This window comes from Salminus brasiliensis, chromosome 15 (assembly GCF_030463535.1).
Source record: "Salminus brasiliensis chromosome 15, fSalBra1.hap2, whole genome shotgun sequence".
NCBI classification, from domain to species: domain Eukaryota; kingdom Metazoa; phylum Chordata; class Actinopteri; order Characiformes; family Bryconidae; genus Salminus; species Salminus brasiliensis.
Genome location: NC_132892.1, coordinates 34644638 through 34662394, shown reverse-complemented (window position 1 = coordinate 34662394; position 17757 = coordinate 34644638). Strand labels below are relative to the sequence as shown.

General features: G+C 41.0%; 2 protein-coding genes across 2 annotated transcripts in view; both read left to right on the top strand.

Moving 5' to 3' along the window:
- Positions 1 to 477: 477 nt before the first annotated feature.
- LOC140535669 (NACHT, LRR and PYD domains-containing protein 3-like) lies at positions 478 to 9846 on the top strand. Its single transcript, XM_072657098.1, has 9 exons — positions 478 to 719; positions 811 to 1193; positions 3032 to 3109; positions 4614 to 6375; positions 7211 to 7384; positions 7532 to 7705; positions 8020 to 8193; positions 8706 to 8752; positions 9193 to 9846. Exons 2-9 carry the CDS (start codon positions 923 to 925, stop codon positions 9780 to 9782), a joined length of 3270 nt encoding a protein of 1089 aa, XP_072513199.1. The 5' UTR covers positions 478 to 719; positions 811 to 922; the 3' UTR covers positions 9783 to 9846.
- A 2842-nt stretch (positions 9847 to 12688) lies between these two features.
- dnm2b (dynamin 2b) overlaps positions 12689 to 17757 on the top strand; it is a 25890-nt gene continuing 20821 nt past the window's right edge. The window contains exons 1-3 of the mRNA XM_072656990.1: positions 12689 to 12904; positions 14645 to 14810; positions 16775 to 16848. Of these exons, the coding sequence (XP_072513091.1) occupies positions 14650 to 14810; positions 16775 to 16848 (235 nt within the window). The 5' untranslated portion in view covers positions 12689 to 12904; positions 14645 to 14649. The remainder of the gene's footprint in view (positions 12905 to 14644; positions 14811 to 16774; positions 16849 to 17757) is intronic.

The window sequence follows — 17757 nt, the reverse complement described above, 5'->3', positions numbered from 1 at the left end:
GCTCCCTAATGGACCCTGGGACGAGAGATGCCTAGCTAGTTAGCTTTCCCTGCTAAGCTAGCTAGGTTGAAAGAGTCCTCTGTACGAGGATGGACTCTACAGACTAGACCGATGAATCCTGAGTCTCTACCATGAAACTCAAGATGGTGACAATGGGTGTCAACACAAGAGTCCTTTTCAACATAAAAGTCCAGAACATAACTAAACATGACATGAACATGATAAGACTTTGAAGGGGGAGTTCTAGATTGCCTGTGAGCCACGGTCCTTTTTTTCCCCATGTGCTTAAAGACGATGCAGAAATATATTTTACTAATAATTTATAATCATATTTTTCACATACGTCAAACAGGTTGTTCAGTGGATCAAAATGAAAATACTGGAATGAGCCTGTCTGATGTAATCAAGTACAGAGAACGCGGAAGGAGCTGTGATGGGTGAGTCACCTCCACACTGCCTGCCATGTTTGTGTGTGTAATTCAGGCTGGTTTTTTTCTGTAGACTCAGTGTGCTTTAAACGGCCTGCAGATGTCAGATGGTCAGGCTTCAGTGTTTTTTTCTCTAGAGCAGAAGTAGTAGTTTTACCCTTTGGACCGCCTCCAAAGCAGGTCATATCCAACAGCCCTGAATAAACACTCTGGATTTACAGGCATCAGAGAGAGGCATGCCACGTACACTTAATCAGATCCAACAGGCTAGTTCCTGCACATCTGGAAAAGGTAAGAGGTTGCTACTGAGTCTGTATTTCTATAGCCTGAACTACAGGAACGTCTGAAGAGTGGGTTATTTCATTGGCATACTGCTTCCCAGAGCAGTAAACTGAGGGCCAGGACATCTGAGCTTAACCCACTGCTGGAGCTGGAGTGGTGAGGAGTGGCGTTCAGCTGAGCATAGCTCAAAATCCGAGACCCGACTTCACGTGATGGGGACTGTCTCAGAGCTGCTGCTGGATACCCTGGAGGATCTGGTGGATGCTAACCTGCACAAATTTCACTGGTACTTGACCAAAGGAAATGTGCTCAAAGGGTTTCCACACATCCCTAAGAGTCAGCTGGAGAAGGCCAGCAGGTTGGAAACGGTGGAGAAGATGGTGTGTAAGTATCAGAATCATGGAGCTGTGGAGCTCACACTGGAAATCCTGTCAAAGATGAAGCAGAACCAACTGTCTGAGGACCTGAGGACCAAGCTAGAAGGTAGGATGTCCAAGATCTTCTGGGGTTTTTGCATCTCTACTTGTCTGGCAGTCGTTTAATTCCAGGCATTTCATCAAACAAAGTTTGATTAAAGAGTTATGAGTTATAATTTATAGATTAACAATTTGTATTATTTTCTGGATAATTTATTGATTAATAATCTGTTGTATTTTCTGGATAATCTATTGATTAATAATCTGTTGTATTTTCTAGATAATTTTAGATTAATAATTTGTAGTATTTTCTGGGTATTTTTTATTGATTAATAATTTGTAGGATGTGCTTGTTTTTTTATATTGATGAATAATTTGTAGTATTTTCTGGATTATTTATATATTAATAATTTGTAGTATTTTCTGGATTATTTATATATTAATATTAATTAATTATCTGGATAATTTAAAATACTTTCTGGTAAATTATAACTGAATAATGTATCATATTTTCTGGATACTTTATAGATAAATACTTTGTAGTATTTTCTGGATATATATATATACATATATATATATATATATATATATATATATATATATATATATATATATATATATATATATATATCCAGGCAGTCATTTATATATATGTCTGGCAGTCATTTAATTCCAGGCATTTCATCCAGCAAACCTGAATTATGAGTTATAATTTATAGATGAACCATTTGTATTTTTTTTTTTATTATTTCTATTTGTAATTCACAAAACATCAAACAAAGCTGAGTTCTGAACGGCATAAAGTCCCAACAGCATTGTGAAAGACTAGTGGTGAGCCAGCCGAGACATAAGAGCTGTGATTGGCCGTTAAGGTTAATATTTCAGCATAGTGATTTCTGAATGCTCTCAGAGTTCAGATATTACTTCTTTTATCATAATTATTATCATCATTTCCCTGCATTATTTGAGCAGCTGTTTTTGAGCAGTTGTCATTTCTGTAAATAAATAAATAAATAAATGCTCTAAATAGTAAATATTTTTATTTGGAATTTAGAGTAAATGTTGTCCATGGTTTATAAAATACAACACAAGTATTAATATCTATATATATAACTAGTAAAATCAGAGTAACTGATTATGTAGGGTGGTCTCTGAGAGCTGTATCTGTTATAATAATGTGGTCACTGAGCTAAGCTCTATGTAATAGTCTGCTGACCCCTCTGGTCATTTATGTTCTGGGGTTTTCACGTTTGATCTTGTCGTTATTGGTGAGCTACAGTCATGACTTTACACACTGTTAGTACGTGTGTGTGTGTGTGTGATTAAGGGACTAGCATGAACGTTTGGCTGCTAATATGTTGTGTTTATTGTAGTTCAACAGGTTTAGTTAACCGCCTGCAGGCCTCGCCCACATTTCTTAGCTCTGTGGGTAAACATCCATACCTCCATAATGCAGGTTTCAGTTTCCAATAAGCAAAGGTGTCATTCCTCAGGTAGAAGAGAGTGGAGATACTAGGTTTTAAAAAGACTTCTGTAGAATCTGAAGCTTTAAGCTTTTTACTCCAGTAAAAGTGTAAAAGTACTGGTTTCAGAACCACTTTTAAAGTAAAAGTAATGGAAGGAAAACAAAGGCTGAAAGCTTAGGCCGCGCCACAGGGGTCTATAGTGCACTACCCCCCCCCCCCCCCTCCCCAAAACCCCATTTCTCTAAAAGTCATAATGAGGAGAATGATCTATTAAAATGTTGATGTTAAAAATGTTGGGCTGCACTAGGCTCCTGTTTCAGCTGCAGATCTGCCCATTGAAAATGAAGCATTTCAGTAATATCAGCTCTATTAAAGGAGCGTCTCTGTGCTCTACTAAGCATTAACGTAATGCAAAGATCTGTGGTTTTCTCTGTTCCAGCTACAGCATTTTTCAGCAGCAGCCCCGCGGCTCGGCCATCAGATGGCGCTTCTGCTAACGCCAATGCTCTCAGCAAAGGTACCATGTCTAAGACAGATTATGTTTTGCACTGAAGAAGAATTCCTGGATAAACTGTGCCCCAGGGTTATTTATATTTTAAAAATTGTTTTGTGAGCATTCTGGGATTTTATGTTTTAGATTCATAATCAGCTTATTCCACAAATTGTAGTCATGTATATTTATATATATGTCAATGTGATTGGTTTCTTGTTTTTACTAACTGGACTGTAATTTCAGTCCCACAGCTGATACAAAGACCAGTTATCAAGGAGATTATTATATATTAGTAAAACACATAGAAAATCTAATCTTCTTCTGGTCTGATTATCAGAATCAGAAATATTTTATTGATCCCAGAAGATAAACTGCAGTTGTCAGCTATAGCTATTGTATAGCTATAACCATTCATGTAGGAATAAACACTTTATAAATAAACACTCTATAAAAACACTCTATAAAAACACTCTATTAATAAACACTCTATAAAATAAACACTCTATAAAAACACTCTATAAAAACACTCTATTAATAAACACTCTATAAAATAAAAACACTATAAATAAACACTATATACATACTCTATAAATAAACACTATATAAAATAAACACTCTATAAAACCCTATAAATAAACACTATATACATACTTTACAAATAAACACTATATAAAATAAACACTATAAAAACACTATAAATACTCAATAAAATAATAAACACTATATACATACTCTATAAATAAACACTGTAAATAAACACTCTATACTCTATAAATAAACATTTTATAAATAAATACTCTATAAATAAACACTTTGTGAGCATTCTGGGATTCATAATCAGCTTATTCCACAAATTGTAAATGTATATTTATATATATGTCAATGTGATTGGTTTCTTTGTTTTTACTAACTGGACTGTAATTTATGTCTTAAAGCTGATACAAAGACCAGTTATCAAGGAGATTATTGAACATTAGTTAAAAAAAAACATAGAAAATCTAATCTTCTTCTGGTCTGATTATCAGAATCAGAAATACTTAATTGATCCCAGGAGGGAAATTGCAGTTGTTATAGCTGTAACCGTTCATGTAGGAATAAACACTCTATAAATAAACACTCAATAAATAAACACTCTATTTTCTATGAATAAACATTATATGAATATATACTCTCTCTCTATATACAAACACTCTATAAAATAAAATAAATTTAGGACAAAAAAAGAACAACTTTAAAAATGTACATATAAAAATGATATGAATATAGTAAAGTGGTGATAATAAATATGGGAAATTATTGCACCTGAGTTATTGCACATATTAAATTGAAGTACAGTACTATTTTTATTGCACATATGAACAGTATAATCGTAGTGCCACACACTGAGGGAGGAGTTACAGAGTTTGATGGCCACGGGTAGGAATGACCTCCTGCGGCGCTCTGTGGTGCATTTTGGTGGATTATACAGTTTTTGGTATCTGCTGGCTTTACTGGAACAACCCTCACTTTCAGTTTTATCTCACAACAGGTGAAGTGGATCATGCCATTAAACAGAGCCTGAAAACCAGTTTCAAGAAGAAATTTGTGAAGCTGTATGAAGGGACAGTCCTGGAAGGTGATCACATACTCCTGAACGACATCTTCACAGAACTGTACGTGATTAAGGGGTGCACTGGAGGGGTGTACAACGAGCATGAAGTCAGACAAGTGGAGGCCTTTCATCCCAGAATGGATGAAACTCCAATCCAGTTCAGTGACATTTTCAAAGCCCAGTCTGGTGAAACTCACAATGCCAAAAAAGTTCTGACCATCGGAATCGCAGGGGTTGGGAAGACGGTCTCTGTGCACAAGTTCATCCTTGACTGGGCTGAGGACAAATCCAACCAGGACGTTGATTTCATTTTGTTCATGCCCTTCCGAGAGCTGAACCTGATCAGACATGAGCGTTACACCTTGCAGGAACTTGTAGTTTACTTCCATCATGAACTTGGAGAAAGCTTCGCGAAGATCTTCAGCGAGGAGAATAGGCTTGCTTTCATATTCGATGGTCTGGACGAATGCAGGATTCCCCTCAATTTTAACGAGAAAAAAATATCCAGTCTATCAGAGAGCACTACCATTGATAAGCTGGTCACCAGTCTCATCAAAGGAGAGCTGCTGCCTTCAGCTCTCATCTGGATCACCTCTCGACCAGCAGCAGCCAACCAGATCCCTCGCCGGTACTTTGACCACATGACAGAAATCCGTGGCTTTACAGAGCAGCAGAAAGAAGCATATTTCAGGAAGAGGATCTGTGATCAGGACAAAGCCTGTAGAATCTACTCGCACATCAAGTCATCGAGAAGCCTCCACATTCTCTGCCACATACCCGTCTTCTGCTGGATTGCGGCCTCAGTGCTCCTTCAGATACAGAAGGACGGTACAGAGATGGAGCATGCCCCGACCACTCTGACCGAAATGTACATCCGCTTCCTGCTATTCCAGATGACACAGATGACCGAGAAATACGACGGTACGAGGGACAGAGGAGTTGTGTCACAGGACATCCTGAAGCTTGCAAAGTTAGCTTTTCTTCAGCTGCAAAAGGGACAGCTCATATTCTATAAGGAAGACCTCAAGGACTGTGGCATTGATGTCGCTCAGGCTTTGGTCTACTCAGGGGTTTGCACACAGATCTTCCGAAAGAATGAAGTAATATTTACTTTTGTACATTTGAGCTTTCAGGAGTTTCTCGCTGCCTTGTACGTGTTCCTCACCTTCAGTGCCGAATGGAACCCCTTCGTTCAGTCCTTTTGGGAGAAGTTCAAATGGAGGGCATGGCACAGTCTCTGTGATCTCCATAAGACGGCAGTGAATAAGGCTCTGCAGAGTGAGAATGGACACCTGGACCTTTTCCTCCGCTTCCTCCTTGGCCTCTCGCTGCCGTCCAATCAAAGACTCCTGAAGAGTTTACAGCCGCCCAGGCAGCTAAGAGAAGAGAGCCTGACAAAAACAAGCGAGTGCATCAAGAGACAAATCAATGAATCGAAATGTGTAGAGCGGTGCATCAATCTCTTCCACTGTCTCAGTGAACTCAAGGACAACTCCCTAGTGGCAACAGTGCAGAACTACCTGAGATCTGGAGGCACCAACTCCACACAGGCACTTTCACCGGGGCAGTGGTCAGCTCTGGCCTTCGTGTTGCTGACGTCAGAGGAAACGCAGGAGAGGTTTGAGCTGAAGAAATACAGAGGGTCAGATGAAGGTCTCAGGAGGCTGCTGGGGGTGGTGAAACAAACAAGACGAGCTGCGTAAGTTCTGCCTTTCGTGGCGTCTAATGCTGGCTTTGTTGGTTTTCTTCTGAAGACTATAGAAAGACTAGTCGTAACCCATAACAACACAACAAAAGACCAAGGCTGCATCCAGAAACTTTTGCTCCTCCTCCTCCTCCTCCTTTTCTCCTCATCCTTTCCACCTCCTATCTCGGAAGAAGGTGGAGGAATGGAGGAAAGGCGGAGCAGTAATTGGGGAAATGGGACAACTGAGGAACACTTGGGACTAACAAGGGGGCGTGGCTAGTGAGGAGGCACAGGTGGCAACACTGGCGAACAGGCAAAACATTTGCTACTCCTCCTTCTTTCCTACTGTTCCTCTCCTATCCTAGACAAATGTGGGGGGATGGAGGAGAGGAGGAGCAGTAATTGGGGAAATGGGACATCTGAGAAACACCTGGGACTAACAAGTGGGCGTGGCTAGTGAGGAGGCACAGGTGGCAACACTGACGAACAGGCGATATTTTTGCTATTCCTCCTCCTTTCCTACTGCTCCTCTCCTACCCCAGGAGAAGGTGGAGGAATGGAGGAGAGGAGGAGCAGTAATTGGGGATCCTGATCTCCTCCATTCCTCCACCTTCTTCCGGGCTAGGAGAGGAGCAGGAGGAAAAGAGGAGGAGTAGCAAAAGTCTCTGTACGTAGCTCAGCTGTCTGGTCTCACCATGTCTGAACTCACCTGTGCCTCCTCACTAGCCACGCCCCCTTGTTAGTCCCAGGTGTTCCCAGTGCATCACTGTTGCATCTCAGAGCAGCGATAATATGAAGTGAAAACCCGAATTTATTGAGAAAAACACATTTATTTTTGTGTTAAAAGGTTGGATCACTGTAATCTGAGCTTGGAAAGCTGCAAACTGTTGGCAACAGTTCTTATCTCGGATTCTTCGCCTCTGAGAGAACTGGACCTGAGTCAGAATAACCTACTGGATTCAGAAGTTGAGCCACTTTTGGTCGGACTAAAGAATCATTGCTGCAAACTGGAAATACTTAGGTTGGTGTCTCAGGTCGGCACTTGAAATACACATTTTAAACATATGAACTCATCGTTATTATTAATATATGGTTATTAAATGTATACACTATGCTAATGTAATGCTATACTAATATCATAATGCATGTTTTTCCTCTTTACATCAAGGCTGTGCTGCTGTGGCCTCACCCAGGAGTGCTGCGAAACCTTAGCCTCGGCTCTCAGCTCAGGTTCTTCAGTCCTGAAGGAGCTGGATCTAAGTTACAATGAGCTCAAGAATCAAGGCGTGAAGCTGCTCTCTGCTGGTCTAGAGAACCCATGCTGTAAACTGGAGATACTGAGGTTATCATTTTTTTTATTTCTGTGTTGTTTGGATGTTAAGGCACATTTTCCACTGGAGAATGAGTGGGAGAAGTGGCGAGGCCGGCTTGTAGAAAAAGCTCTATTGGGCTATTGATGACAGGTGTTCAAGACCCGGGCTCGGCGAGCTGCCACTGTTGGGCCCTTGAGCAAGACCCTTCACCCTCTCTCTGCTCCCAGGATGCTGGATTTGGCTGCCCACTGCTCACTACCACAGATGGGTCAAATGCGGAGGACACATTTCGCTGTACATCATGGAGTTATTATTATTATATTCCTCTTTCTTCTCTTTATAGATTGGCTCTTTGTATGATCACAAAGGACGGCTGTTCCTCTCTGGCTTCAGCTCTTCTTTCAAACCCCTCTCACCTGAAAGAGCTGGACCTGAGATATAACCATCCAGGAGTGTCCGGGAAGAAAGTACTCTCTGCTAGACAAGAGGATCCACGATGCAGTCTGAAAAATCTCAAGTAAGAGAAAAACTGTAGACAGATTTGTATACATTTATCAGGCAGACTAATCAAAATCTGCCTGGACCAGCCAGCCCCTTTGTACTTGACGGCGACGGTCAATCAAAAGCCGATCTGCACCGAGAGCCCTTCCAGCTTCAAGTACGGCTCGGCTCGACCCGCCATCCTTTAAGATCCGCGGAAGACGAGCGTCCAGACTTTTTACTGTCCTGCACCGAAGTGGTGGAACGAACTTCCCCTGGGTGTCCGAACAGCAGAGTCCAACGCTCACTGTCTTCAAACCCAGACTGAAGAGAGGACTCAGGCGAAGAGAAGAGTATTATGGTCTCCATATTGACTTGTGTTTAGTAGAGTCTAAGATTAGAGGAGCTTTGAATTTTAGTCTATTTAAACTAGCTGAGGTTCTTCTTCAGTAAACAGTGAAGCTCTTCTGTAAGAACTCTGGAGAAGAGCGTCTGCTAAATGCTGTGAATGTAAATATTAAATTACCTGTGTCTTGCTTTTCTCTTCAGACTAGACCATGGAGGAGCGTTCAGAACTAAACCAGGTCCGAGGAAATGTATGTGTATCTACAGCATCTATACTTACTTAAAAAAACAAAAAAGTCTCAGATGTCCCAATCAGACGTTCCTATCAAAAGTTTGTGGACACCTTGCCTTCAGCAACCCTGGCAAGGGCATCTCCTAGAGCAGGGCTGCTCAGCCCTGGTCCTGGAGATCTACCACCCTGCAGAGTTTAGCTCCACCCCGAATCTGAACTCTTCAGGGTGGTAGATCTTCAGGACCAGGATTGGACAGCCCTGTCCTAGAGGTTAAAATGCAGTTCTGTTGCACCTGTAACACAACTGATGGTGAAATACTGAGGATTTCCTCCATTCTTTGATAGTGGTGGGCAGCAACCTTCTCTCATTGGTTGGCACAGCGACATACACAGCAGAAAAGCCTCTGGTTGGCTGAAATGCAGGAGACCATGTCTCTTACCTCTTTTTCTTGTGCGCAGACGCCTGTAAACTCACCCTGGACCAAAACACTGCACACAAGAACATCTCCCTGTCCGAGAACTGCAGAAAAGCCAGCCGTGTGCCAGCCGACCAGCTGCACCCAGAGCACCCAGAGCGGTTCGAGGGCCACCCTCACAGCCAGGTTTTGTGCAGGGAGAGCATGACTGGACGCTGTTACTGGGAGGCAGAGTGGGAGGAGTGGTGTGAAGTAGCCGTGGCCTACAAAGGAATCGGACGGAAAGAGAAAAATGCGGACGCCTGCGGATTTGGAAGCAACGAAAAGTCCTGGAGCTTGAACTGCTCCAAATATAGATGCTCCGTCAGTCACAATAAGAAGAACACTGATATACCCGTCCCGACCTCCAAGAGAGTGGGGGTGTATCTAGACTGGCCAGCCGGCTCTCTGACGTTCTACAGCGTCCACGAACAAAACAAACGGAACCCGATCCACACTTTCCACTGTCGGTTCACCGAGCCGCTCTACGCGGGGTTCGGGGTGTACAATTACAATGCTGCGGGTACTTATGTCTCCTCAGTGTCCATTTGCCAGATAGAAGAGGAAGAATGCGTCTCAGTAAATAATGAGTGAGGGGGTGTGGCCTTACCGCTACATATATATATATATATATATATATATATATATATATATATATATATATATAATTATTATATAATAATATAACATAATATCATCAATGATCTGGTTCCAGTGGCTCTGGAATTGTGATATACACTGAGGAGGAGGAGCTACAGTCTCTCATTAGAGTGAATAATAATTAATAACGCTCTAAATGTAGGTATTGTGATATACACTGAGGAGGCGGAGCTACAGTCTCTCATTAGGGTGAATAATAATTAATAAGGCTCTACATGTAGGTATTGTGATATACACTGAGGAGGAGGAGCTACAGTCTCTCATTAGGGTGAATATTAATAACGCTCTAAATGTAGGTATTGTGATATACACTGAGGAGGAGGAGCTACAGTCTCTCATTAGGGTGAATATTAATAACGCTCTAAATGTAGGTATTGTGATATACACTGAGGAGGCGGAGCTACAGTCTCTCATTAGGGTGAATATTAATAACGCTCTAAATGTAGGTATTGTGATATACACTGAGGAGGCGGAGCTACAGTCTCTCATTAGGGTGAATATTAATAATGCTCTAAATGTAGGTATTGAGATATACACTGAGGAGGAGGAGCTACAGTCTCTCATTAGGGTGAATATTAATAACGCTCTAAATGTAGGTACTGTGATATACACTGAGGAGGAGGAGCTACAGTCTCTCATTAGGGTGAATATTAATAATGCTCTAAATGTAGGTATTGAGATATACACTGAGGAGGAGGAGCTACAGTCTCTCATTAGGGTGAATATTAATAACGCTCTAAATGTAGGTATTGTGATATACACTGAGGAGGCGGAGCTACAGTCTCTCATTAGGATGAATATTAATAACGCTCTACATGTAGGTATTGTGATATACACTGAGGAGGAGGAGCTACAGTCTCTCATTAGGGTGAATATTAATAACGCTCTAAATGTAGGTATTGTGATATACACTGAGGAGGCGGAGCTACAGTCTTTCATTAGGGTGAATATTAATAACTCTCTAAATGTAGGTATTGTGATATACACTGAGGAGGAGGAGCTACAGTCTCTCATCAGGGTGAATATTAATAACTCTAAATGTAGGTATTGTGATATACACTGAGGAGGCGGAGCTACAGTCTCTCATTAGGGTGAATATTAATAAGGCTCTAAATGTAGGTATTGTGATATACACTGTGGAGGAGGAGCTACAATCTCTCATGACCAGGTATCCAGATACTTTTGTCCATATGGTGTATTATGACATACACTGAGGGTGAGCTCATGAACCTGTTTACTTTTGGAAACACCTGGGGCATAGGCGTTGTTTTTATGAATGGAGAAAGGGCTGTACTGCACCCTGCTGGCCAGAAGTAAAATTGCATTAAGATAAAAATGAAGACAATCAAAACTTTCTCTATTTAATACATAATATTTATGCAAAAAAATTTAATATAGTGTGATTGTTTGCTAGAGCACATCCTATTCCACATTCTGTTTGGGTTAAATTAATATTAGTTTTTTTTAAATGTGTTAAAATACCAGATTTGATATTATAAAAGTAAATATATCATATCTCAAAGCTCAAATATTAATAATAAAGCATTATAATTAGTATAATCATTTTTTTGCATTATTTGAGCAGCTGTTTTTAAACAGTTGTCATTTCTGCAAATAAATAAGTGCTCTAAATAATAATATTTGTATTTGGAATTTTATGGTTTATGAAATACAACACAAATGTTCATTTCCATAAAAAACTGCTTATAAATATTAAAAGCAGGGAAGCTGATTATGTAGGGTCTCTTCATTTTCTCCAGAGCTGTATATGATGTATTAATTTCTAGACTGGTATAAAATAAACCAGAAAAGCTTCAGTGTGTGCAACCCTGTACAAAAATAATATTTCTATATGAAGGGAATTATCATAAATTCATTCAAAGTATGATTTTAATACACATCATTCTAAACTTTAACCTGTAATTGTTGATAATGTGAATGTAAAGTGCTGATATTGGAGATTAGTGTTTCTGAGGTTCCCTGAGACTGCAGGCACAGGGGCGGGGCTAACTCAGCATAGGCAAATGTGATTGGTTTACAATAAAATGCAAATAATGTCGAGGTAATTATGGTATGTATGTTTTTCTATTAAATATTATTATTAGTAGTAGTAGTATTAGTCGTATTTATTTTATTTATTAGTATTTATTTATTTTATTTATTAATTTATTTTTTAACATCGCAAACACTGACATTTGCATGAATAAAGTAAAATATTTTTAATGTTATTCCACCTAAAACTGTGATTTACTGCTGAAATATCACAAAACTCAGAAATTAATAACTCCACTACATTAATTACAGTGGTGGAGGAATGCATGCATGCTGGGTGCGTGGCAAAAACGCCCCCCCCCCCCGTTTAGACTGGGGGGCTCGGACAGTAAATAAAGTCATATCTGTATTAATGAGGATTAAAGTAAATAATTTTAACACAAGCATTTCTCACTAAACCCCTCAGAATAACCGTGTTTACACCAAAAAACACTGAATTACTCACTAAACACTCAGTAATTATGCACAGAAACATAATCCCAAGCGCTATTTGGATTTACGACTTATTATTATTATCATTAAACATCCTCGTGTTTGTTCTTATTGATCAGTTTAATCGATTTCTTTGATTTTTCTACTTTTATTGAGTTAAAAACAACAGCTGGACACGCTCGAGCTTCCGGGTCCATCCTCAAACCCAATCAAAGTCCGCGTAATAAAACCCCTTCTCCAATCACAGCGCCGCTTTCTGTGACGGACATGTGTGTTAGCCAATGGCTGTGCGTGTTTGGCTCAGCAGGGCGGGGGTTTGGTGCGGGTCGCCTGACCGGATAGCAGAGTGTCTTTTCCCGGTCCGTTAGACAGCAGCGCTGCTGGAGCAGGCTCAGATTACCGCTGCTTTATTTGATGATTATTATTCTGATTAATAATAAAGCGGCTCTGCGCTGATCTCGATATTACAGGCAGTGGTCAGGCGCTCGGGTCGGCGTGTTTACAGCCTAACGCCTTTATCAGCGGAGCGCGAGCGCGAGGGCGGAGCGCGAGCTAACTTCATCAGCTCACAGGTTTGACTGTTAATCAATAATAATACATTTGATCCACCTGTAAACTTTTCTAAGAGTATTTACATGCTGTTTCTGAGCTGGATGTGTATAAATGCAGTGTTAGACTCTGTGATCATCAGGACAGTCTTCTGTCTCAGACACTTCAGTCCATCTCATTTCCTTATTATTTTATCTTATTAATTTATTCACTGCCGCATTTAATCACAATAATCCAACATATTCCCATAATTAAAGCAGTACAGCAGTAAACGCTCCCTGCTGGGACCTGGAGGAGGTGGACGGTCCCGCTGGAGTTCGGTGTATCGCGATACTTCCGCGCTCTGTCCTGGATTCAGGTGGTGGTTAGGTTACACACACACACACACACACACACACACACACACACACACACATATATATAAAATATAAATTAAATATAGTGATTATCTTTACTAACTAAAGAGGTTTATATGAAATACTGATGATTTAGGATGATTTTTTGAGGATTTATTTATTTGTTTAGGGACTATTTGTTTTCCTCACGACACTCAGCATGTATCCCTCCACCATTTACATTTTAAAGCAGTTTTAAAAACTAAAAACTTAAAACTCCAGACTCTACTAAAACTCTTGTCTCAGGCCAGTGGGAGATTTAGTGGCTCAGTGCTGGACCCGACTATTGGTAACAGGGTTGTGGGTTCGATACGTGGGCTAGACAAGCTGCCAGTATAGGGCCTGGCTATTTATAACAGGGTTGTGGGTTCAATACCCGGGCTCGAGAATCTGCGGCTGTTGGGCCTGGCTGTTGACGACAGGGCTGTGGGTTCGATACCCACACTTGACAAACTGTCACTGTTGGGCCCTTTTAGCCTATTGATAATAGGGCTGTGGGTTCGATACCCAGACTTGACAAGCTGCCACTGTTGGGCCCTTTTAGCCTATTGATAATAGGGCTGTGGGTTCGATACCCAGGTTCAACACGCTGCCACTGTTGGGCCCTTTTAGCCTATTGATAATAGGGCTGTGGGTTCGATACCCAGACTTGACAAACTGCCACTGTTGGGCCCTTTTAGCCTATTGATAATAGGGCTGTGGGTTCGATACCCAGGCTCAACAAGCTGCCACTGTTGGGCCCTTTTAGCTTATTGATAATAGGGCTGTAGGTTCGATACCCAGACTTGACAAACTGCCACTGAAGGGCCCGGCTATTAATGACAGGGTTGTTGGTTCGATACCCGGGCTGGGCAAGCTGCCACTGTTGGGCCCAGCTATTGATAACAGGGTTGTTGGTTCGATACCCGGGCTCGATAAGCTGCCACTGTTGGGACCTTGAGCAAGGCCCTTTACCCTCTCTGCTCCCAGAGCGCTGCATCGATGGCTGCCCACCGCTCCGGGCATGTGTGCTCACGATCACTGTGTGTGTTTATTCACTGTGTGTGTGTGTGTGTGTGTGTGTGTGTGAGAAGCCAACTGAAGCCAAAGGGCACCTTTACCCATTACTGTAAACATTAACCAGACTGATCTACCATGTACTTGGTTTTAAGATCTTAAAACTCTAAAGATTGCAGTAAGCGAGAGCGGCAGTAATCAGCAGTCCGGTCCTGAGTCCGGTTAAAACACCAAAGCTAACAGCGGCGCCGCTGTTCCGGCCGTCTGCAGTGGACCTAGCGCGGTGCTGAGAGATCAGGAGATTGGACGGCTTGTTGAGTTTGTTGAACTTCTGCTTCCACTTCGTTCACATGTCTGTGTTTCCCCCTCCAGCAGTCATGGGGAACCGAGGCATGGAGGATCTCATCCCTTTGATCAATAAACTGCAGGACGCCTTCAGCTCCATCGGCCAGAGCTGTAACCTGGACCTGCCCCAGATCGCCGTGGTGGGCGGCCAGAGCGCGGGGAAGAGCTCGGTACTGGAGAACTTCGTGGGCAGGTGAGGGTCTCTCCTTTAGCTATTATCTTTCACTGAAAGCACTGTCTGTGATCAGAACCAGGCAGCTCAGTGAAGGGGCAGGGCTTGTGGTTTGGACACACCTACACTCTGATTACTGAAAATCCTCTGGTGATGTGAGTGGATGGGGGAGCAGGTAAACAGTAAAGGGTACGGGGCGGGTCTGCAGGAGGCGGGTGGTGAAACCGGTTCAGTGGTTAGCAGAACAAGCTGTAACTAAAGCTGTGGATTAGAGCCTACGGCCCAGCTGAGACTGAAAACACCGTAGTTAAGCTGGAGTCCTCCATTGTGTTCACTGCTCTGTACAGATCAGCTGACCAGAGGCTCGACTGCAGTAGAGAGGAAATTACTGTAGTGTTTACGAGCCTTTATAAATTTGAAAGGGCATGGCTCGGGATTCGAACTCACAACCCCCCGGGCCTTAGTGGTAGCGCATTAGACGCCAGCTTACATATAGTACATATTAACTGAAGAAATGTGTTCAGGTTGAGAAAACCATACATACAAACAAACAAACAAATAAACAAACAAACAAATAAGTAAAGTAAAGAGTAAAAGTTTATTATTTATTATACAAATAATGAGTACGTAAGTTTAAAAAGTTAAAAAGTAAAAATAAATAAGCAAACTCAAGTTAAAAACGAAATAAAACTCAAAATAAAAAATTAATTTATAATTAGAAGTTTATAAAAGTTTATAGAATGAACAATTAAGCAAATTCAAGTCAAAAACTAAATATAACTCAAAATTTAAAAAGTAGCAGACTTTAAAACTAAGAAAAATAAACTCTAAATTTAGAGTAAACTGAAATAAAAAAATAATTACAATTAATAAAGGGCATTAATTAGTTTTTTTATTACTTAGTTGCTTTCATTTCTTTTTTTTTCTTTTTGTTATTATTATTTTTTTCAGTTTACACTAAATTTAGTTAATTTTTTAGTTTAGTTTTAGTTTTAAAGTTTACTATTTTTTACATTTTGAGTTATATTCAGTTTTTAACTTGAATTTGCTTATTTTTTTATTCTATAAACTTTTATAAACTTCTACATTTCTGTAGTAGAGATTGCTGAGTGCCTCCCCACGCTCTGAGGAGAGTGTCTGATGATTTAGGCTTGCAGTTAGCGGCATGCTAATTGGTGTACATAAGCTTCCATTACTTGTTAGCTACGTTAGCCTCAGAGCTCCAGTGTTTACTTTCACTGCCCGGTTGCGGTGACTGCCGTATTTCTTCAGGAGTTCAGCTTCCTGGACAGGAAGGGAGGTTCTCCAGAGGTTCTAAGGAAGCTGAAAGAAGCAGTTCATGCTGGTTTCATTTCCTCTTTCTTCCACCGTCCTGTTAGCGTCGGCCTCCTGGACAGAAGTGTGATTGACCATCGTATCTCAGTTGAGGCTCTGTGACGGTTTCTGTGGGGACAGATGTGGGTTGACCATCAGCCATAACATTAAAACCCTTGGCAGCTATAGTGAAGAGCCCTGATGATCTGGTTCTGGTGGCTCCATCTGTCCAGGGGGTGGAGCTACATATGAGGCAGTGAGTGAACGGTCAGTTCTTGAAGGTGTAAAAGGTAAAAAATGGACACTTTGACAAGAGCCAAACTGTGATGTTCTAGACAATGACTGGGTCAGAACATCTCCAGAACATCAGCAGACAGGTCTTGTGGGGTGTTCCCGGTATACAGTGGTCAGTACCTACCAAAAGTGCTCCAAAGAAGGACAGCCGGTGAAACAGTGACATCAGGTTCAGGGGCATCTAAGGCTCATTGATGCTCATGGAGGCCCCACCCACCTCCTGACCTACAGGACTTGAAGGATCTGCTGTAGTAATTTTGACTGTTATTAAACTGTTAATTTAAAAAAAAGCTGAGTTCTAACTGTCCAAATACTTTTGGACATGACTGTGTGTGTATGTATATAATGTATTAATTATATATATTTCTCCTTTTTAGGGATTTTCTTCCCCGTGGTTCAGGAATTGTAACTCGCAGACCTCTCATCCTCCAGCTGGTCAACAGTAAAGCAGGTACTCTAATGAGAGACTGTAGCTCCGCCTCCTCAGTGTATATCACAATACCTACATTTAGAGTTATTAATATTCACCCTAATGAGAGACTGTAGCTCCGCCTCCTCAGTGTATATCACAATACCTACATTTAGAGTTATTAATATTCACCCTAATGAGAGACTGTAGCTCCTCCTCCTCAGTATATATCACAATACCTACATTTAGAGCGTTATTAATATTCACCCTAATGAGAGACTGTAGCTCCTCCTCCTCAGTGTATATCACAGTACCTACATTTAGAGCTTATTAATATTCACCCTAATGAGAGACTGTAGCTCCGCCTCCTCAGTGTATATCACAATACCTACATTTAGAGAGTTATTCATATTCACCCTAATGAGAGACTGTAGCTCCTCCTCCTCAGTGTATATCACAATACCTACATTTAGAGTTATTAATATTCACCCTAATGAGAGACTGTAGCTCCGCCTCCTCAGTGTATATCACAATACCTACATTTAGAGCATTATTAATATTCACCCTAATGAAAGACTGTAGCTCCTCCTCCTCAGTGTATATCACAATACCTACATTTAGAGTTATTAATATTCACCCTAATGAGAGACTGTAGCTCCTCCTCCTCAGTGTATATCACAATACCTACATTTAGAGTTATTAATATTCACCCTAATGAGAGACTGTAGCTCCTCCTCCTCAGTGTATATCACAATACCTACATTTAGAGTTATTAATATTCACTCTAATGAGAGACTGTAGCTCCGCCTCCTCAGTGTATATCACAATACCTACATTTAGAGTTATTAATATTCACCCTAATGAGAGACTGTAGCTCCGCCTCCTCAGTGTATATCACAATACCTACATTTAGAGCATTATTAATATTCACCCTAATGAAAGACTGTAGCA

Coding starts and splice junctions, on each gene's coding strand:
- LOC140535669 (XM_072657098.1), top strand. CDS start 923: ATGGGGACTGTCTCAGAGCTGCTGCTGGATACCCTGGAGGATCTGGTG. Junction 7,385..7,531: donor TGCAAACTGGAAATACTTAG/GTTGGTGTCTCA, acceptor CTTTACATCAAG/GCTGTGCTGCTGTGGCCTCA. Junction 7,706..8,019: donor TGTAAACTGGAGATACTGAG/GTTATCATTTTT, acceptor TTCTCTTTATAG/ATTGGCTCTTTGTATGATCA.